The following is a 22,709-nucleotide window of genomic DNA, read 5'->3' as shown; positions in this document are numbered from 1 at the left end:
CACGCGGACGAGCCATTAATACGCGGCACGTAATCGATGCCAAACTCGATATTCGAATCGCAGGCCCGCTCGTGGTTAAGTACCTATTAAGTGTCAGTGTGCAGAACGATACTTTCCATTATCCGCGGCCGATCTCTGTTAGCCACTTCCGGCTTCCGGTTACATGGCACGCCGGCCGGAGGCGGTCGGCGCCTCGGGCTACTGCGGCCCCAAAAATAACCAATAAGCGACCAATAAAAGTAGACCGTTAAACGGCCAGTTGTACGCTCTCTCGCGAGTAAAAGAGCTACCGGTTAATTACAGGTCTAACCCCATAGCGCGGCCCCAACGGCCGTAGCCTTAATAGATCCGTCTTTCGACGAGCGGCCCAACCGCGTTTGCCCGCTGATTTCTTGCTTTCATCATCGCGCCTCATGGAACCAACATTGTGGCGTCCAAGAAATTTTACGACGAACGGTCTTCTTAGCAAAGAATCTTCGTTGTACGTGGTTATGGGTTGAAAAAGTTGCTTGATTTTTTTTTTTTTTTTTTTTAGATAGACGTTATAAGTCGAAACTGGCAGGATTTAATGAAACAATTAATGGGATTGTATGGAAATGAATACCTTTTAAAATCGAATAATCACTGTGTCTTCATTCAATTGGTTAACCATCGGAATTTAAATGCTATTACGCTCGACCCGAACAAATTTAGAGAATAATTTGACCCGTGCCATCCATAGAATAGAGCAATTCTGGACAGCGCTATTCCAATATCACCAATGTTCGCGCGTGGTATAATGTAAATACAAATCGGTGACGCTGGTAATTGCAATTATTTACAATAGACAATAATTACCGATCGACGTGATTTATTACTATCAATTCGCGTTATCTCCGATCTTAATAGCAGAATTTCACCGGGATCGATCGCCGTGATCAATAAAAAATTTCCACAGCGAACAATGCCGACTCTGCATTGTATAAACGTTCTTTTGATCGTTGTGCCGGCAGCTAGGTGTAGTTTCGAATAGAAATTCGCTTACATACGAACGCCAATGCAAACACGTCGCAACAGTGTGTCATAAAATGCGAATATTCGACCACGATGGACAAGACGGTGGAATCGTACAGAAGTGATATATCGGTGGCTAATAACGATCGTAATCTATAATCTCGTTCCGAGGGGCATTCTTCATCAATTTTGACCACCGTATGGAAAAGAAACGGTCGACAGGTTGACTTGACTGGACAAGCAGGCGCGATTCCCAAACGGAGGCTCTTTCGGGAGTCGTGTGCTCACCACGGGGGTCGTATCCCGCAGGGCTTCAGCACCGACACCTTCTTCGGCCTCTCTTTCTATTCTTTCTCTCTCCCTCTGTTCCCGTGCCTCTCGTCTGCTATATCCTCGTATTTGTATTTATAATGCGCATGAAACTATGCTTCTCTCGTTTGCCCCGTTATAAATTCTCTCGCTACTCGACATTTCCCTGGAACAACCTGCGCGACTCTCTCGTTGTCTATCTCCTTTCCTTCTTTGTCTTTCTTCGTTCTTTTTACGCGGCTAGATATACGCGTACTATAAATATTAATAGTATTAATACGAAGGCGGTAATACTCGGCGGTGCAGTATTTGATAATTTAATATTTGCCGAAACGAAGCAGTTAGCGTAAACCTTCTCTCGCCACTTTGAATTTCAGAATTTCCCGTGTCTTGGAAACCCTTTGTACTTCCTACAATGCGCTTTCTCTTCTGCGCCTATAGAAGTCTTCTGCTCTTTGAAACCACTAGCGTTATATTTCCCTTCGTTTTGATTACTGTGATATTACGCTTTTGTTGCCCGGTTCATGATATACAATTTACCGTTTCACCCGTGCTCTATGCAAAACGCATTTCAGCCGACTGAATTCGTAAGCGCGTAACAACTAAAGCGCCGCATAAATAATTCCGACCGTTTTTCATGTAATTATGTTTGCTCCTGAATTACTTTTCAATTCGCTGGCGAACACGCACGTTATCTGTCGAGATTCTTTTCTCGAGGATTTCGCGGAAATTTCAATCCCGTGAGACAACAAAATAACGCGTATAGTATACAAATTAAATGATGCAATAATAGGATGATTATTTAAATTAGTGGAAAACATTCAATCGGTGGAAATATTAACATTGAAACCAAATTAATATTTATTAAAAATTTTTAATATTTAATCATATCAAGTATAATATCCGTTGAATTTCATTCTCGTTATGCCGCGTGAATAAATGCTCCTTTACGTAAAATAAAGCTAATTATCTAATTTATGAACGTTTCATATTGCGAATAAAATACCGTAATGACGAACAATCGGTTAATTATCATTAAAAATATCAAAATTAATTAAAAGCAACGAAATTATAATCAGGATTGGAAAGAGGAGGAGGGGAAGGTTCCGATGAAAATGTAAGTCGACCGAATATTGTAGAGAATTCGAGAGCGGTAGCGAGCCGTGCTCTCTAGAACAGTATCCAAGCACAGCGTTAAAGAATTGATTAAAAAACAAAATGAATCACGGTCGATGAATCCCGCCACTAAAAACTCATTAAGCTACAGATTCGGTCGGTGATTTATCGTGGATTATATTAGTTGGCCATGCTATGGACACAATATAAAACTACGCGACTCGTAATTTACTGCTAAGACGATGCTGTCGTTGAGAGAATTATCGTCGTTCATGATGTATCGCGTTTTTTTCCACATGACCAGAATTTGGTTTCATTACGAGAAAAAGAGATCTGTTACTGATTGTTGCTTTAATCTGAAATCTAGCAACTCTAATGATTACGGCAAAAGGAATGACTAATGTTAGAAGAAAATACACGTGGGTTTATCAGCCAAGGAAGCTCTACATATCTTACTTTTTAGCATCTAATGTACAGTGAAAACTGAGGAAATGAAGAATCTCAGCTCTTAGGATATACTACTGACGTTCAGTTTTAGCTTACATTATAAAACATTCTATGTTTACTGATCCACCAAACTATAGAGAATAGATACCGGAGAAAAATCAGTTCCACTCATTCTGTACGAACGCTAAGCAATCTTCAGGAATAGCAAACTACGCCAGGTATATCCGCTAAACGACTCGTTAATTGTATTTTTAGGGGCTTCCTACGAGAGGTCTCAGTTCCTAATTTACCGACTAGCCCGTTTGGTTTATAGGCGCTCCGATGTACCGTTTATAGTATAACCGACACCACACCTCGTTAAATCAAAGGACCGGAATATGCTTATAGCTATACGTCCCCTAAGAATTATAACCAAACGAGTGGAGCATCTTCTGACTCGATCGAGCCGCCATAGTCAGGGCAACCGTAAGAATTCCTGTGTGCAATATCTATTTCGGTTCTCTTTGTGTATGATTTTTGAAGAAATATCATATACAAAGTGGTTATTTTCATTTTACCTCTTATTTATTTACAAATACACTCGAGCAAAATCATTAGTTGACATATGATAATTAATCTGGAAAGAGAGAAAATATTAAAAACAGACGTTCGATACACATTTCTACAAGATCGTTCCGACAAGTAAAACCAAGGATAGTCAGTCTTACTTGCACAATCGGGGCAATCATAAATAACGTTGACGCCAAACAAGCTACAATTTACGGCTTGTTGAACTTCTACTTCTAGTGAAATATGCCGACACTATTGGGGAACGCTTGTACCAACCACCACATCCTCCAGATATATCTCCTTTTATGTGTGTATCGGTGATCGAATCGAAGTACGACCGTCTCGTCCTAACGATCATTAAACCAGAAGAAGAACGGACGATCGAAACGTTCTTACCAGTCGATCTTTTCATCTACGAGAAGTCTTTAGAATCTATGACTCGCTTCTATCAGTTGAAAGTCCCCCGCATCGATCGTCCCATTCGCTAGGTGACTGTTCACGAAATTTCTTCGTGACAAAGAGGAATTTGAGACGAAGTGCCCGGACGGACAGAACCTCCAGAGAGGTTGTGGTTCGCCCGCGCTTTATTAGGTCACCCTGTACAGAAGTTCGCGAACTGGCAGGAGGACCGGCGCGGTTGTGGCGCGCGGGTGAAGAAGAAAAGAAGAAGAATAGCAAAAAGGAAAAAGTCTACCGTTCGTCGGTGGGACAAGGAGAGACAAAGGGGAAGAAAGAGAGCGTCAGCCATATGGACTTATCCAGCAACGTAGTCCGAAAATAATAAATCTCTGAGCGTGCTGCGGGATTATTAAAAGAGTCCCTAGCTCGTTCCCCTTCGGTAGAGGAGAGCGTAAAAGAAAAACAAAACGCATTACCGTTTCTTAATGAAGCTGAGGGATACGAACGAGCCGAGGCAACGAACGAGAGGAACGTAGCAACGCACCGTGCAAACAGCACCACGGACAGACGGACGGACGAACCGACGGAATGGATGGACAGACACAAGGATAGACGGACGGACAATCGGACGGTCCGACGTTCAGAACTAATTGGAGCCACGAGATATTAAGAGAGCCAAAAACAGACGAACGAGTCACGGTGGGACGGAGAATGTGGACGCTGCCGATGCCACGGAAAAAACTGTAAGGGCTCCCGATGGTTAAGGGTGGTGAGGTGTTTGAAAGGATCATTAGATGGGTGTGCACCGATCGAACCGCGAATGATCACATTAACAGCTAGTTCGTCCGTGTTATGAGTTTGTTTAACGACATTGCGTCTGGCCGTTTCAACCGACCCTCTCGGGCAAACTTGATGTATGCTCGAGAGAGAGAGAGAGAGAGAGCGGATTTTCACTTCCGAACGACGCAACAGTTTAAGTGAAATACCCTTTTTAATAGATTTAACAACCCGAGAGGATAAGATTTGCGAGTAAAGAAAGAATATATGGTATCTCTGAAAAGAAACGGATAATACTTTGTAAGTCATTTCCAGTAATATATAAAAACTTTTATGACAAAGGTAAATGTAAGGGTATGTAAAGGTACATAACAAACATCGTTTAAGAAGCAACGATATATTCATTTCTTTCGATTTTACCAATTAATGTCAACGATGTTTCTCAGCTCGCGAGGCATCTTGCAGATGGCTAATATGCAAATGAAGATCTAGATCGAAGATATTACCAAAAGCAAGAAGCATATAGATTTTATTACAGAAGAAACAATACGCTATTACAATAACGTTAATAATGAAATATTGAAACTTGTTAAAAAGTAGACGAAAACGATTCAATAGAAAGATACGAACATGTTAAATTTTCTCGGATAGCAACGTTAATTAACAGTTCGACCGCGATATGAGTTTGTTTAATGATATTGCACTGTGAGACTTTCGCGCATTATAAACGCGATATCCTTATGCGAAATGATGTTTTGGACACGCGTTGCGTTTATTTGCATTAGCTTTGCATGCAGATGCACCAGAAATACGCCTTGGGTATCGTAACGTATGGCGACTCACGTCAACCGCCAGAATGACAACATAAAGTGAAATAATATTCTGTTAGCATATCCTCGAGCATCGGCATTACGCGATATAGATCTTTACTTACGTTCAAATACATCGAATACATCATTAATCTACTAAAATAGATTAGGTTATTACTATCTTTTTTACTTTTCATTATTTTATACAGTAACTCTTGCTTCTATAAAAAATGCGCTCATTTAACGACAATTGCGCTAGTTTAACGATAATTGCGTAAGATATTACGAAGAAATCCATGTGCCGTATCGTTGCAAAGTGTGAGTTGACAAAAGGAAACTAGGGCTCTGGTCCCCATAATAAAAACGATCTATGATGATATTTTAATCTCTATTTTTATGTTCCCACAGATTATAGGCATCTTGGGTTACAACAAAAGCGAAATTAGCATGCTTTTACGATAAAATCTGTGCCTTCGTATCATTATCGAATTATGGCTCGCTGAAGATCGTAATCAAACTAAGATGATTCAGCTAGAAAAACGCCTACGTCGTGACGGTCGTTGCTTTTTAATTTTTATATTAAAAATGCACAAAATAAAACCTACTGAATATTATATCAGTCGAAGGGGAAAAAATGGTTCAGCGATCTAGCACATTTAATGTTATTATAATTAATATGATGAAAGATACTGTTACATACATAGGTGATTTATACAGATGAAAAAATATATCTTCGTAACAGATGTACAAAGAAATATTTTTCGCTAAAGAAAAAATACAAAAAAAATAGTTAGTTAATTACGCAGACGAAAAATGTATATTCCAAATCAGAGGAAACACAGGTTTTCCTTTTAAGACCCTAATCGGTCAGGAGGTCTTCGAGTTCGGCACTTTAAAACGTGTATTCCTTCAATTTTCTAGTCGAGTAAGCGTTCGTTGAGGGCTCTTGTGTGTCTGGCAAAGCGTGCACTATCCTGTTACGCGATCTCTCCCAGCCCGCAATCAAAATTCAAATCACACTTTTACAGCCGAACATAAAATCAATATTCGCCCTTTGGACATGTCCCTAAATTCCATCGAAAACAAATCAATGCACTCCTCGGGTTTAAAGACGGGAGATATCGACAGGCGGATACTTTCAATATCTCTTGCGTCTATTTTCGTATATAAATTTGGAAATCGATTCTAGAATAAATGAAGATTAAATAACACAGGTATTTAATTGAAATTGTCCTGATCGCTTATCATTCTGCGATATTACGATAGGAGAGTTAAAAGTCGTTAAAAAAAATTTTAACGCAAGTAAGAAAATTACCTAGGCACAAGCTGATCCATCGAAAACAAAATAAGCTATAAAGAGAACTCCGCGCGTACACGTTGTTACGTACCTGTCAACACGAAAAAATAGATCATCTGATGGCTGCAGAGTCCAAAGTGTAGCAAAACGAAAAGAAGCGTCTTAGGCATCCGGAATAGTGCTCTTATAAATGGTTTTTCTATATTGCCTCGTGTCTGGCTCACGTTGGACATGGACATGGGTTACCAGTTCATTTAAATAAGTTAAGGGTCTCGCTTAGTGCCTTAGCGGGTCCATTACAGCTGGGCAAAAGCGGCTAATTACCTGCCTGACGTGAGTTATAAACCCCTCTCCGGCCATCGCTCCTACCTTTGAATATTTTTAACCGGATCTTGATTTTTACAATGAAAACGTCCTCCTCCTCCCCATTTTTGCAACGTTCTTGACCTGACTTTATTATCGCTATAGGAACTTATTCGCGCTATTTGTATTCTACAGACTCGCCTATCTGTATCCACATGGCACTTATATCATTGCGTCGATAAGAGCTGATGAAAGTTAATTAATGTTACAAACGAGAGTACACGAACGTATCGTATCGAAGGCTGAAATGCACGAGACAGGATCGTTTAAACGTACATCGTTTCGAATCGACTCGTTTCGAGCGAGCTCGGGAGTTTCTGTTATTGGCTATGCGTTCTATGAAACGTGGTCCCGATTGAATACGAAAAATTAACTGTCCACGCGCGGACGTTCGTAAAACCGTATGTTGATGAAATTTCTTATCGAAGATAATTCACTGGCGATACGTGATATCTGATGTTATTCGTTGTCGATTATTTTATAACCGCCTTTCAGCGCGAGACCTTTATAATCGAATAGAATAGAGATGGAAACGAACCGACTCGATTACGAATGTTCGACATGCGACGTAATTCGAGAATGAAAATTGTCATCTCGAAACGTTGTCGTTGAATTTACGTTAGTTTTTTAACCAGCGTGCCGTGTTGAATCGAAACAATCACGTTCAACGACGAAAACTCGATTGAGATCGTGTACAAATGTTACATCGAACAAAAAAAGAGTAAAAAAAAAAAAACGTTGACGACGAATCGTTCTAAATCGCAGGATCAACTGTGTTTTGCGGCGCGATCGGTTAAACGAAAGGTTTTTTACCATTACCAGTCACGGCAATTTCTGACAGTCGAAATTTCGTAACAAACGATCGGGAAGGCGGTCCCTTTTGGACAGAAAATTAATCTAGTTTGTCATAACGTGGGCGGGTTAGTTCAAAGTGCCGCTAATGAGAAAAAGGCCGACCCGCGTCCTTCTTATTTGTCAATGGGATCATCGTGCCCATGAATCAAGTCAGGGAGATGTTCACTTGGGCTCTTGAACCGCATGGGTAGAAATTTTTCTTTTCTCTTTTTCGTGAGGAACGTACGACATAAAGTAGTTGCCATTTAACTAATTAACAGTTACAGAAATAATTAAAGATAGCCAACGCTTAAGTACGCAATGCCCTTGCAAAGAATGATGCACGTTAGAAGCGGAAGATTTTGCTAATTATACACCACGTGTTACGTTTTTCTTTTCGCGGAGCAATTTGCAAAGGCTTTAGGCTAAAATTATCCTCACATATACTCGAATCTCGAGCTTGTTTAAATAATAAGAACTCGGAAATAGTAAAAATTTGATAATTTTCTTTGATAATTACTTAATTAATATGTTTTGCACTCTGTTTAAGAAAAATGATTTTTTTCTAGATATACCAATCTATCATCGAAATCAGTATCGATTATCCAGAATACCGAAGAACGTCACGCAGAACGGTTTCTACATTTTCTTTGGACCTGATACTTCAATTTTGCGTGCAGTGGCCCTAAAAAGCCCTGGGGGACTGGTTAGCTTTGGTTAGTGGTCGTGGAACGATGCGAACGACACGAACGGCTGACGAAATAGACAGACACTAGGGCGGAGGGAGTCTATTTCATGGTTAATTTGGCTAACTCGATTTCACCACCACCATTGCGACCAGCAACTACCACCCTCAAAAAACCAGGATCACTAAACTAGATATAGGGTAGATTCAATGGTCACCCTTCTACCGACGTGCAGTTCGCGAGTTCGTGGTCCATGAAAAACCTCGGAAATTCACCGTTACGATCGTTTCACCACTGGGAAATATTTAAATAATATTTCAAGTTTTTTTCTTCGACGAAGAAGAAAGTACGAAAGAAATTGTCGTCTAGAAAACGCCGTCAGATCATTTGCGTCTTAAACTCTTCTTTACCCTCGAATTATCCACAAAGCACCACAAAGCTACTCTGGATAAAATAAATTAGCAGTCACAACAATGAGAAACGCTGCGAGCAGTAACGAATGGATTGCAACAAATCACCGAAGAAGAGGAATAAAGTTTCTTTAATCTCAAGAGTTGAAAGATGGAAGAAAGAAAGGAGAAAAGTAGAAACAGAAGGAAAAAATCGAGGTGGCGAGCGCGAACGAGAAAGTCAATTGTAGTACGTGCTGTCTGTTAGATATGTATACAAGAAAAAGATAGAACGAAACAGGGCCAAGCAACGAACCGAGCAAAAGTATAATCTTTTGTTTCCGTGATACATAAGATGATAGCACAGACTGTGGCACTAGCCATCTTAAGTCCAGTTTTTCTGCAACGACGCGATGATCCTCCTCCACGAGCGTTAGAACACTTTTCTGACAAGCCGAACCGGGCCAGCATCGTCAACGTCGTGTCTACCGGCTCTCGCGAATGACAAAGGAAAGCATTCTCGGAGAAAAAATCTCGGGAAAAGTTGGAAGCAAATATTAGTTGAACACTGGACTAGTCATTATTTCTCTTTGTGCTTGCAAATGCTACTCGCTACGATGTCTTCCGCAAAAGGGCAGAACAAAGGAGCATGTCATCGTACAACCAACCCTGCCCTTCTCCCCTTTACTACCTCAACGTTCACCTCCTTCCTTTTTCTCTCCTTTCACTTCGATGCACCACCTTTACCACCAACCACCCTATGCCACCTACTACCCACCTACTCTTCTATTTTCGCTCTCCTTCTCCAATCCCTTCCCGACTACTTTCGCTTCGCCCACTCTCCCCACTGTCCCTTCATCTCTTCCTCTCTCTTTTTTTATGTTCCAGTCTTAATTACTGGAAGCAGAACGGGTTAAAGACTAAAACACAAGCCGACGTCGCTTGACTGATCACGGCGCGTCGCGTCTGACGTCCGTGCCAAATGAAAACAGTCTAGAAAAATTATTATTGCGGAAGATATGTGACACCTTCTGACTTTTTTCTTCTGCCATTTTTCATCTAAATTCCTTAGACCATTCTCAATTTTTTAATTTTTAAGTAAGGAACGATTACCTTCGAGTCACCCTTTTACGAGTGATTCTGTTTTATTGTATTTGCAAAAAGTTTGAAAGTTTACGAGTCGTTGTACCATTGGAGATTTGCGTTATCTTATCATCATTTTTCACCGTGAACCACATTTTCATCTGACTCGCTTCGCTCATTTCGTTTCTCTGATAGTTTCTCGCGCTTACTCGAAAAGTCATGAAAGTTATCTCTGACGGAAGAATTGCAGTACACCGCGAAACGCGTGCAACTGAATTTGCCTTCTGCATTATACAGGAATGTGTCTCGTAACATGCTCGGTGTACATAAGCGCGCATGAACAAAGTGCCACAGCCCTTTGTACCCGATGGGGGTGACAATGGACCTCGTTCTCCGCATTGTCACTGGGTTAACCAACGTTTCCAAGGGGTATCACGGATGTTTGGCATCGCCGTGGCTCGGCCAACATCAGCTCATCATCTTTTATTCAACCCTTTGCGTGCGGCATGCTGCGTACGTGACTCGCCCGTGGAGCTGTAATTACTGAACATCAGCCGTTTTAGAGAATTCCGGTTCCGTTCTACATCGAAGTTTGAACGCTAACAAAGCGAGCTTAGTTTACACTACATGCCTGCCTGCCTCTCTCTCTCTCTCTCTTTCTCTCTCTCTCTCTCTCTCTCCCCTCTCTCTTTCTCTTTCTGACTCCCTGTTTCTCCTCTCGTGTTGCGTTCATACAGCATAAACAATAATTGAACAAATTCTATTCCAGTAGATCTCTGAGAGGTCTACACAGTTACATCGATCGTTATAAGGCATTCAGTTTAAGTATAAGTTTCTGTAATCTATATATCTTATTGTGTAAAACATAGCAATAAAGCATCGATAATGAGAAAAGATATAATATCTATGCTTCGATGTTACTTAGTTAAACATTATCAATATATTATTCCACGTTCAAAATGGCAGTTATGTCTGAATGGATTTTTTTTACACATTAAAAATTCCTTCCAAAAGTTTTGGCAGCTGTACAATCTGCAAATCTTCGAGGCCGCGCAGCGGTAAACGTCAAACGGCGGAATGAAATCGAAATTCAATTTCTCGTCCCTCGTGATATCCGTTCGGTGCGCGAGAATCTCCCTCGTGAAACCATCATACGATTACGCTAATTCGGGTATCATTTATTTTTCGTTCACCCTTCCTTTTCTTTCTTACCCTCCATTACGTCGCTCGCCGCGCAAACGAGTCATCCAACCCCCACCTTCAACCCTCTCCTTTCCTGTACCTCGTGAGCTGCTCCATAGATCGAGCAACTTTGAAGTGCGCCGAGTTTTTGATGTAGCCACCAACTGTTCCTGTCTCGTTCACCATGCAAAGCAGTGAATCACGCATTAGGCTAAGATGAAGAGACAAATAATCGGAGTAATCGAGCGACCAATCTACGGGGCAATTGCTTACATCGCGATAGTGTTAAGCAAACAACTTTACTTTTCTGCGAGTTCAAATCCAAACAAAAGGGATATCGATCATACTGCGTTAATTGATATCGTTTTCGGACAATCTGGCGAACTTTATACATCTCGGATAATGCTGTTTAACAGGTGCTGGATCTTATATTCCATAACGATATAACGTCGGAGCTAACGCAATTCACAGAAAATTTTACAAATACTGAAAGTTGGCGAACTAATAACCTATTCGTTTCTGACATTTTGTAAACGATAATATATCTCAGAAAAATTCGGAGACGAAGTTTATTCGTTACTAAAATAGTTTACCAACGATTTAAAAATTAGAAAAATTATTAGGCAATATTTTAAAGTTAAAAATCAATCAATAAATGCTTTAATATTCGTTGCGACAGAGACAAGGCATCGAATGACTTTAAAACGAAGATACTAGTGTAATATCGTAGAATAGCTTTGATTGGAGATCGGCTGAAATTAGAAAACACCGTGTACGCCGTCTTTTTGTGGTTTGTTTACATCCAAGAGCGCCTAGTAACAGTGACGCGAGAAAAGATAAGCAGCGTCAGAACAGAAGTACGGTTTCATATTTCAAGGAGTGGCAATCGAGAGGCCAGAGTATGTGAGCCGAAAAGTGTGTGTGTGTGTGCAGGACCGAGCAGGAATGCATTGGCGAGGGTCAGAGTTGATCGAGACGTCGAAGCATAGAGTCGTTAGAATTGAGTTGCGAATGTGTCGAGTGTTAGAGTTGCTAGTGAGAGAGAGAGAGAGAGAGAGTTACCAAATAGTTGTCAAGTTATTTGTTGTAAATACGAGCGTTGCATTTAGTTTTCCTGTTAATCAAACATCGTTTCTCTGTCTAACTAATATCTGTATTTTCAATCCATTATTAATAAATTATAATTAATCGGACGAAATTACACCTTTAATATATTCCGATATTACACTAGTTACATGACTTTTCACAATACGAGGGGCAATTTATGTCGTACCTGTCACGCCATCAAAAGGATTGGAGAGAAATCGTAAAATTCGTCCGGACATTGTTCACTTAATCGAAGCCGAAGAACGCACTCTGTTCCCTACGACACAAGTCGTCGGTTTAACGCGCGGACACGAGCGCGAAAGTCGAGTGGATAGCGAAGACAAATATGCGGGGGACACGAAACCGCGCTTCAGCCTCTTAACTCATCTGATTCCAAGAGAAAGCACGTGCGTGTACGAATGCACGTGCGTGCACACGCGCCCGGCCACCTATATGAAATATTGCTCGTATGTTGTTCAGTGGACATACTGCTTGCTTTGGTGGTTTCCCTATCCTTTACGCCGGTTCGATCGGGGAAGATTGGTGGAAATCGCAGAGGACGAATGGACAAACAAACGGGGACAAAGATAAAACGCGATAAAGGTGAAAGTAAGAGAGAAAGAGTAACAAATCCAACACGTGGGACCGAAGTATTAATTCCACGTTCGATGCACCCCCTGTTATTTCAAGCAAAGACACAAGCCGACGCTTGCCTTTGCCACGCGTACGCATCATACTTTATTGGAAAATGTGTAAATACTATGCTGCCCTCTCTTTAGGTTCTTCCTTCTTTTTCCTATATTTTTATCTTGTTTTTGACACGCGCTGTTTTACTCATTTTGAACATTGGGCTCTACTTGCAAGTAAATACAAAATGCAATGACATTTGTTTCAAAAATTCATATTTAAGAGAAAAGAGTTATCAATTACTAATTACATATATCGTGTACAATATGCTGTTTGGAATTTATTAATACAGAATTATTCGTTAAACGCAATATCTCGTTAAACGTATTACGCGATATAATTCTCTTTTTGTGGTAAGATCACGAAATCGATTGAAATGTAGAGTAGAGATTTCAAACATCTGACATGCAGATATAATAAGAATCACAAACTACAGAATCTTTAATATTAAAATGATAATTCGAGCGTTACGTTTACGAAAATGGAACCTGGCTAAACGTTGAAAAACGAATTCTAACTGTGTTTTCTCCGGACCGGAAGAGGCGGCTACGATGCCAAAACTACCGTCTTTTGGGCAAGCTAGGTAAAGCTAGTGAAGTTCTCTAACAATATAATTCGATATGGATTGAGTCTGCCTAAACGTGTTTCCGTTATCCGCTATGGTTGAGGCCTTACATTTCCTGCCGTCGCTATATGATTTCCGTGACTACCGAAGGGGAATCTTGATACCCGCCATACTGTGTCGAATATGTTTCGACGATTACCGATGTTTTTCACCACACGAATGACCTTTTTTAGGTTTCCCTGCAATCCTATTAACTTTTTACCGTCGAGAGAAATTTCTTCTAAACGAAAGTCTGATGTGTACGATTAATTTTTCATGACCACCTCTGATTCGATAGCAGCTGATTTACTCGGAAACTGCTCGTGTTGGCAACTTTCTTCACAGGGTTAATTGTTTTTAAGTGTTCACCATTATAATTGACTAATTTACCTTCAAAATTACACCAAAGAACATTTACCTTAAATTATAAAATGTATCTTAATATCCATTAATCCTCATATAAGAAAATGTCAACAATGGACTTTGTAATTAAAATAATTAAATTTCATAGTACAAATCTGTCATTGTCACGCATAACAGCTAAGAAGCTGCTTCGATCCAACTTACTCTCTAAAGCAAATATCCAATTTAACAATGTGACAAAATTAAAACAACGCTACTCCTAATCCCATGAAACAACAGATCCAAGATGAACCTGAGCTCGACAATCGCTGGTTGAATATTGCCTAATTTACGCTCATCTCTGCACACGGCGTCGTTTTTCAGCAGGCGTAATCGCGCAAACTCGTTCCCCACATCGCATACAGAATGTCGGGACGCGAATCGAGCGTCGCTAATTTGCCTCGATAATGACTGCAACTACAGCGGAGAATTAACCGGCGAAAAGGGAGCCGAGTTGCCGCGGCTCGATCCGTATCTGTCGCCTGGTTGGCTGCTTTATGAATGGGGAGGAACCTCGGTGATCGTCGCGCGATCACGGAAGAAGATTGATCTGTCCCCGGTGATCTGCGACGTTTATTAGGAATGCCCGAGGTAACAGGCTGCACCGGCTCGTTTCGTCCGACTGAGCGTTCAACACGATCCACGAGTTCTCTTTTATGGTAATAGCTCGAAATCGGGGCACGCGACCGACGATCTTAAAAATCCTGTTCAAAGTCGGATATCTATTCAAGTGGCGTTCTTTTACAGAAAGTGAATTCCGTCTGCATTTCGGAGAAATCAAGTGCTAGATTTAATTAAACGAATTTTACGGGACTTTATTTAATCTTACGAATTGAAAATTAACAGGATGCAAACTACTAAGTAGTCTAAACGAGGAGTTGGTTTGCCCCTTCTCGTGAAACACGAAATTTTTTATCAAAAAGTCTGTGGATCGCAGGAAGCTCGTAAATGAAAATTTAAATTGTAGCAAATTGATGTTTTTACTTTTACATACGTTTGGCTTGTGTGTCTAATATTGGTCCTGTTTTATTTGTGGTATATCTGTTGTGTTGTTCAGCATATTTATCACGCGATATATACATTTATACGGTGTACAAATATTAATAGCAAAACTTCAAATGAAGCTCGAGTAATTAAAAAGACGGATATATATATAGAGTAATATTGACAGATAATTCCGGACTAAAAGCTACTCCTATTTCAGTTCATTGAATAACTGACCATCCGTTATAACATAATCACATTGTTTGAGAAAATTATGTATATTACAGGTTTCATCAAATTTTATCGCACAACAATAGTATACATATTATACAAGACCCATTTAGCGCCCTTATCTGAGCTATTTAACATTCGATCTCAATTGCAGCGAACAGAAACTGAATATTACTTGCGAAACGCGTCCGCGTACTAGACATTTTATACTAGCATTTTCAACACGTCAGTGATTTCTAACAACGCAAATTCATCGCGTGCACAACTCGGCATCCATAAAAGCAATCTATTCGTCAACAAATATTTACCATCTAAATTATTGCACTTTCCACGAATTAAGCGACACAGCTTCGCGCGTTACCTCTGTTCGTCATACAACTACGTATTTACACGATGTAATTGCATTTACATATAATCCCAACCGACTTTTATACGCCACAATTCGTCAAGCATTTCTCTTAACTTTTGCACAGTTAACGCGTGCCGAAAAAGCCGAATTAATTGAGCCACTCGAATCGTTCGACTATTCTCCATTGTAGGAGGAACATTGTACAGACTGTGCCAGTAATAACAAAACGATCGTGGGAACAATTACCAGTAGTCACACTTTTCCATGAATGGGTATTATAACAATCTTTGATAGAAAGTATTCTACTATCTGCAAAATAGAATCTAAAAAGATACGAATGGCAATATACTTTAGCAATTAGTGTATGGTACTTTATGTGTACAAGAATTATCAATTTGCTTTGTAAGAATGTAACAATAGATTTTTTACCGTTCCGTTACTACTGTTGTAGCTTGCGTTTCGATGAAAACGCAAGTGAAAATTGAAATTGACACTTACCTGCCAGGCATTGGAGTCCAGAGCGAGATAAGACATATTGTTGTTAGTGTCCTCCGTGATTGAGAAAATATTGTAGATCCTCAGAACCCGTTGCCAGTTGGCACTTCGTCAATATGAAAGTTCTCACTCACGTCCCGAGCTGATTCGTAGGCGGCATCTTCCGTCGGTGGCCTCCACAACGTGAAAAATGTCCTGCAAACATATTTGATAAGAATTTTATTATATACAGTTGGAAACACAGGATCGATTAATAGAAAAAAGGTAGAAAAGAAATTTTTATGAATTTCCATAGTATAATAACATTGTGAGAACTACGATGTAGAATAGGTACTAAAAAAAAGGAAACATACCTATACATATCTCAGAATAATTGATTACACTGATTCTATCTTTAAAGCTTAAAATACTATAATTGCTTACGTGGCCGTTTACATCATTATCCATTCGTTTAATATTTCTTCTATTGTGCCATATTGTATTACTACGGTTTTCGTTCTTATTTTCATTTGTTCATTACTATATTTCAAGAGACAATAAAAGAAATTTCATTTATACAGAAACAAATGAACAAAGACAAACAATTCATATATGTGAGCATCCTACGATTCAAAGCATTAAATTTCAGATAAACCTAATAGATTACATTTAGGTAATATTTACTTCAACGAAAATAAATTTTTATAGCAAACAATTCAAACTAATGGAAATGTCGCTAATTTTAACCGAACAATGCAATGTTTATGCGGAAGTGGTTCTTCACTACAAACTTAACATGTTTTGAAATGAAATGAATTTCGCTGAAATGAACGAGGACGATTATATGTAACAACTCCGAATGTGTTAATAATGATATGTATGCATTTATCTCTATACGGCAACAATGCTAAAAGCTCGAACGTTATAATCGGCGTTTATAATAAAGCATGATGATGCATTCTCGAATTTTCCAACAAATCTACCAAAACAAGTATTCGAAAAAATCAAAGAACAATACAGGCGTACGAAGATAATAGAGAGTTTGGTGGAATGTAAGAGAAAACATATAAATAGCGTGAATAGAAGCCGAATTCAGAAACGGGCGATTAAGATAAATACGAAGGCACGGACAAGAAGAAAACTGAAAGTTGTTCGAAAAAATGTGAATTATACTGTCGTCGTTTCAAATCCCCCGGGCGCTCCGTCAACGGATAGAGAACTTAGTTAAGCAAAGTTAAATACGGCTCCCCGAGGTGGCACGACCACTTTTTAATTGTAAACACTTTCACGAAACGAAAAGATAACTCGAGTTATCCCGGTACACGGTGATTTCGTAAGTCGATATTGCTCTGCTATTCGACAAAAAATACATAATTTCGTTATTTAAATTATTTATTATATCGCTATATTCAAGGTGATGATTCGATTAATACATGCTCATGGTCGCCAATAGTTTAATGGTACTTATCGTGTAGATATTACGATTATAATTAGGCGTAATCAGCACTTGAAAGTACGAATTATGTAAATTTCACTTTTTAACATGACGGTTCCATATTAAGTACCTTGGAATGATAAATCAGGAATTTAACGAGGGCTTGATACGAACGACATAAAAATTATGTAAATAAATGTCCTTATTATTGAGTCTAGATTATAGAGTTCTTATGATTAGAGTTCTTAAACTGGAGCGAGTCACGAAATTGATTTAGAACTCCTCAATATATCGATCAATTACACAAAAACAGCATCGGGTCTTCTTTCATTGAAAACGGAACAAGCTTACGTAACCTATACTCGTTGGCAGATAACCTTAAATGTCACGTAACCGGAGAAAGAAATCACGAAAAGCAGTAAAACAGAATAGAAAACTCTCACGTACTCACCACAAATTTCTTGGAATAAATTAACAGATTGTCCACGCCGAAACACACCAAAATTAGTCCCATACGATTGAAATCACAGCGACACAGCGTCGTTCGTTCCAGACGGTTTTTGAGCGCGAAAACGGAGTAACGCCACACGTCACGAGGGGTCGTTCGAAGAAAAACACTCGATACGTGGTTTGATTCGCGCTTAGAATCGCGTAAACAAGATTACAAAATTACAACTCCTCTCACTCGTGTCAGTAGCCCCGCGAGGATCCACTGTGAAACACAAGGAAAGCGTGTGCGTCGCGACGCGACTCCAAACGTAACTATAATGTGTTTGCTGGTGCTAAAACGTCGTCGCGTTTCCAAAGATTTTTTGTCCTATTCGTGAAAGGACGACACGGTAAACGGTTTTCAGGTTAACTTTTAACGAGAAAATCAATTCGATCTCTCTTTCTTTTCGGTTGGCCTATTGTTTTCGAATATACGCACTCGCGCACGCTTACTCACATACACGATCAAGGCCCGGTAACCTAATCCTCGGCTAGATTAGCAAGGGCTAATTCGAAATGCAACCCGCGTCTTCCTCTCTTTCTCATCGACTTCTCGATCCCCTTCTTGCCCTCTCTTTTACTCGCCTCCCCTCTCCCTACCTTTCGCCTTTTCTTGTGCGATATTGTTTCGTCCTTCGACTCGTGCCTCTCTCCTTCCCTCTCTTTCTCGCTCCTTCTTTCCGTTCTCCCTCTACCTTCCTTTCTCACTCTCTCTTTATTTCTCTCTGTCGCTCTCACACCCTCGCTGTGACTACTTAGACGATGGCTCGTATAATCGGCAGACACTACGATACCATTTGGCAGTACGAGGACACGAAATTTTGTGGATACTAATAGAAGACAGTGGCCCGTGTGCCGCGATATAAAGACGCGTGGACGAGAACGAGGATGGAAACGACGACGAGCGCGACGATACACGACAGGAAGGAAGAAAGTGACTTTTGTACGTTGTACCTCCCCCGGTGTGTGTTGCCACCGCACGTGGCGCGTCGCGACGTCGCACTGCGCTTGAGGCAAGAGAGGCGCCGCGGCGCCCCCCAACTCCTCTCGACAGCCACCCTTAGTAAACCACGCTCCCTACCTCCTCATCCTCCCTTTCGCTTCGTCAGCCCGCCCGCCCGCACCTGCGGCGCGTCCACCACCAACCTTCCCCTACTCGTTGCACCCCACGGGGGTGTGGTGCCTCCGCCTCCAGTCACATGACGGACCCTGCGCGGCCTCCCTACTGTACGCAGCTGCCGGCGGGGATAGCCTAACCTAACCTACATGATTGCGCGATATAACCTATACGAGCGCGCTTCGTTTAACGCGCCGAGCTTCGTCAACCGACCTACCGATCGCGTATCCTCTTCTCTGCTCTCGATTTCACAATTTTCTCTTCCTGTATTTACATTGGTCAATAAACTCGTGTCACTGTATTCAAATTATATATTAAAATATCGCAGCAGAGACTTCTACGAAACAAGACCATATTTAGAAGCAGAAACTTAAAAAAATGCGCTGTAATATTCGAGTGGTGTTGAAATTAGGATAGGTCTACAGATATGTATTCGCATACGAATTAGCAGTGAAAAGAGAAAAGGGAGGAGGTGAAAGAGATCCAAAATAAAACGAACGTACAAGATCGAATACGCGATCGACGCGTATTCCTGGTTGTCGCGTAGACGATGCGTACGTGTATGCGTGTGCGTGACGAGGACAGAGGGCTGGTTTCCGCACACCACACCCTCCGCACCTCTAATCCTAGAACGAACTGTATGACTGTATGACGCCAATACATTTGTACGGCGTAATACGAAAAGGACGACGAATGCTTAGCATCGTCTGCGCATGACCGATCGATGCCCCTTCCTCTTCTACAATCATCCCTCCTGACGAGCGACTACTACGCTACTACTGTACGTAGCCCGACTTCGTATCACCCCACCATCCTGTCCCCAGCGAACTGGGACTACCACGCTACAGCCCCTTTCTTCGTACAGCCCTGCTGTCGCTACCTCTACTGCCCATCCCACTACATGCTTTTACCCCCGGTTCTAGAATGAGAGAAAGATCAAGGGAAGGGTGCAAACTGAAGGAGTAAAAGCGGCGGAGCGCGGAGGAGTGAAGTGAAGAAGAACACGTCAAGACGAGGCTTCTGTTTTTCCCTCTGGAGATTTCGGCAGGTCTTCACGCCGTCGCTGTTTCTGTTCTCATTTTCTTCGTCCCTTGTCTTTTTACCCTGTATCTACTTCTGACTTTATGCCGTTCCATGCGCACACCCGTTGCATTCTTCTTTCTCTAGCCAATGTCATGAATACCATGAATCTTGGGTTCGACGGATCTCCCGGATAGTGGTTCCTTTCTCTACAAACTCGTAAGAAATCAATTCTCTGCGATTTTTACAATGGTAATGCTAAATCGATTTCTGTTCAACATGTTATGAATTTCAGCGTTACCAGCAATGTTTTCGATCGAAGAAAGTAGCGTATCATCCGGAAAGACATTGCGAATAAGGCAAACAATCAGTCATTGCGATCAATAATAAACCAAACCACGGAAGATATATTAACCGTTATTCGTAGCGTTTTTGTATTTTAAAATCCCATAGAAAAGTGATTACCTTCGTGAAGAAGCCACGATACACGTCACAACGTGCCTCCAGTTACCCTGATCGAACTCGAAACTCGCGCAAGAGGTCAAACCGTCCATCTTCTTGCCGGAGAGCGGCGCACCACGCCTATGTTAAATCGTGACTCGATCGAGGAGGAGGAAGCACCGGTGTTATATTAGCGCCCAGGAACAACCTGATGCGATCCTTCGGGGTATCCACGATGGTTCGTGAATAGCCCGTAGAGAAAGAAGCGAGAAATGCAAGATCGACAAACAACGGATCGGCGTTGCGCAATTAACGAGACCAACCGATTGAACTCGAACTCGAAGCAACATCGAGTGGGTCGACCGGGTCAAATCGAGTCGAGTACCTTCGTAGAGTCGTCACTGGCTTGGCATAGCACCATAGATGTTCGATATCTCGAGCGTAGTTGTGTTGCTCTACGAACAATGCGCACTATGCAGACACCGAACCAATACGATATGCAAACTCCTCGACAAGGAGGATGTTCAAAGGAAGGGAATTAAAGTTCTCGTCGTCCCTGTATCTACCTATCAGTGGCCGCCAGTTGTCCGGCCTCTTCCTCGCTCGAGAGCATGAATTAACGTCCAGTGCGAGTAGAATGTCAAATGAGGTTCGGTTATTATGGTGTTTAAGTTATGTTTTTTCCTTATGTTTCCCGAATCGATGAGTAAGCTTTTTTAAAGTCGCAGAGGATGCGATTAAGGGTGCAGAGCGAACAGAATTCTGAGAAATTGGCTACTACAGCAAGAAAACACGTTTGCGTGTAAAAACGTAGTAATGAATGAAAGGCGGAAAGCGAAAGGGCGCGTGGAATGTTGCTAATGATAGTTGTAAACGAGAATGGGAAGAGATTACTCCAAAGAGGAGGGAAGAAACACTTGATACACCTTGTAATATGAACCTAATCATAATGCGAGGAAGACAAATTTGATTTTGAATTATGGAAATGTTAAGTACTTCCCAGATTTCAAAGTTGCAAATATTCCAGAGAATATTGGTAATAGTTGGTAATAGTGGTAAGATGACGTAAATGCGTGTGTATCGCAGTAAGACTATGGATTCGAAAAAAAACCATATACTACGATCTATAGTGATCATACTTGATGAAGATTCTTTTGTATTTAATTTTCCCCGCCTAACGCTATTCACGACGAAAGCCATTAAGAGATTAGCTTACCTCGTTGAACAACGTACGTACGGTCAAAGACAGAATCTTTCCTGTAACCAAACTTCAACAACTAACCGAGAAGTCACTCTCTAAGAAATCTACTATAATCCACTTTGTTCCAGAACATATCACATTATAACGCCATAACTTGCTCGTGTGATGCAATTTAACTACTACATCATTACTCCCAAAGTTAAGCTGGTGTAAGTTAGAAATTACTAGTTAAATTGCATATATCCATGCAAGAGCCGAGAGCGCTGTGTAATCTGCCCATGTGTTTATCTATCGGTAGGTAGTCTGGCATATACTGTGGCCCCTCTCCATCATCGAGATGGTCACGGAGACCATCTTACCCTAATTACCTAATAATCCGAAGCGATGACCTAACTTTGGCCGTGTCTAAGTGGTTTCCGCGTCGCAGCAAGTTGAATGATGTGTCTATAACTCTGGCAAATTCTAATAGACATACTCGAAACGCGTATAAACTTGATTACTCCGTAATATCCATCTTTTCCTCTCTAACAAATAAATATTGATATTAGCATTCTCACGATGTTTAAGCGAAATACTTGATAAAACAATTTCTCCGTAAATTCATTTGTTTAATGGAAATGTGATTCGAACAGTTTCATAAATCATAATTTTTCCTTTTACATATAGTCTTCTATAACGGATAGCGACAAATTTATTTGATTAAATTTATACTTTTCATATTTTTAAGCAAAAATATTTCACAGCACATTTAAACACAAATCTTTCATTGATCGTTCGATTTATTGTACAATAACATTTGGAATGAGTTAAAAAATAACGAATTTCACACATAGCATTACATGCGTTAGTGTAACAAACTCAACCTGACATGATTCCATTTTCCATCCGAGTTTCTCTTTTACAACAGTCTTTTTCGCGTAAACATCTTTATACGCGAACGAAAGATCCCGATTGAT

At 40.7% G+C, this 22,709-nt stretch overlaps 1 protein-coding gene across 2 annotated transcripts in view; it reads right to left on the bottom strand.

Annotated features, from left to right (window-relative positions):
* LOC117231804 (transcription factor AP-2-epsilon) overlaps nucleotides 1–18,210 on the bottom strand; it is a 200,058-nt gene extending 181,848 nt beyond the window's left edge. For both annotated transcript variants that reach the window (XM_033490599.1, XM_033490600.1), the window contains exons 1-2: nucleotides 17,937–18,210; nucleotides 16,075–16,266 (exon numbers count right to left, since the gene is read on the bottom strand). Coding sequence is in view for 1 of the 2 variants with exons in the window: in XM_033490600.1 (XP_033346491.1) it covers nucleotides 16,075–16,110 (36 nt within the window). In the remaining variant the exon portion in view is untranslated. The remainder of the gene's footprint in view (nucleotides 1–16,074; nucleotides 16,267–17,936) is intronic.
* Nucleotides 18,211–22,709: the final 4,499 nt, after the last annotated feature.

The sequence above is a fragment of the Bombus vosnesenskii genome, unplaced genomic scaffold, assembly GCF_011952255.1.
Source record: "Bombus vosnesenskii isolate JDL3184/JDL3185 unplaced genomic scaffold, Bvos_JDL3184-5_v1.1 scf7180000013274, whole genome shotgun sequence".
NCBI classification, from domain to species: Eukaryota; Metazoa; Arthropoda; class Insecta; order Hymenoptera; family Apidae; genus Bombus; species Bombus vosnesenskii.
This window is presented reverse-complemented; position numbering and strand designations above follow the sequence as displayed.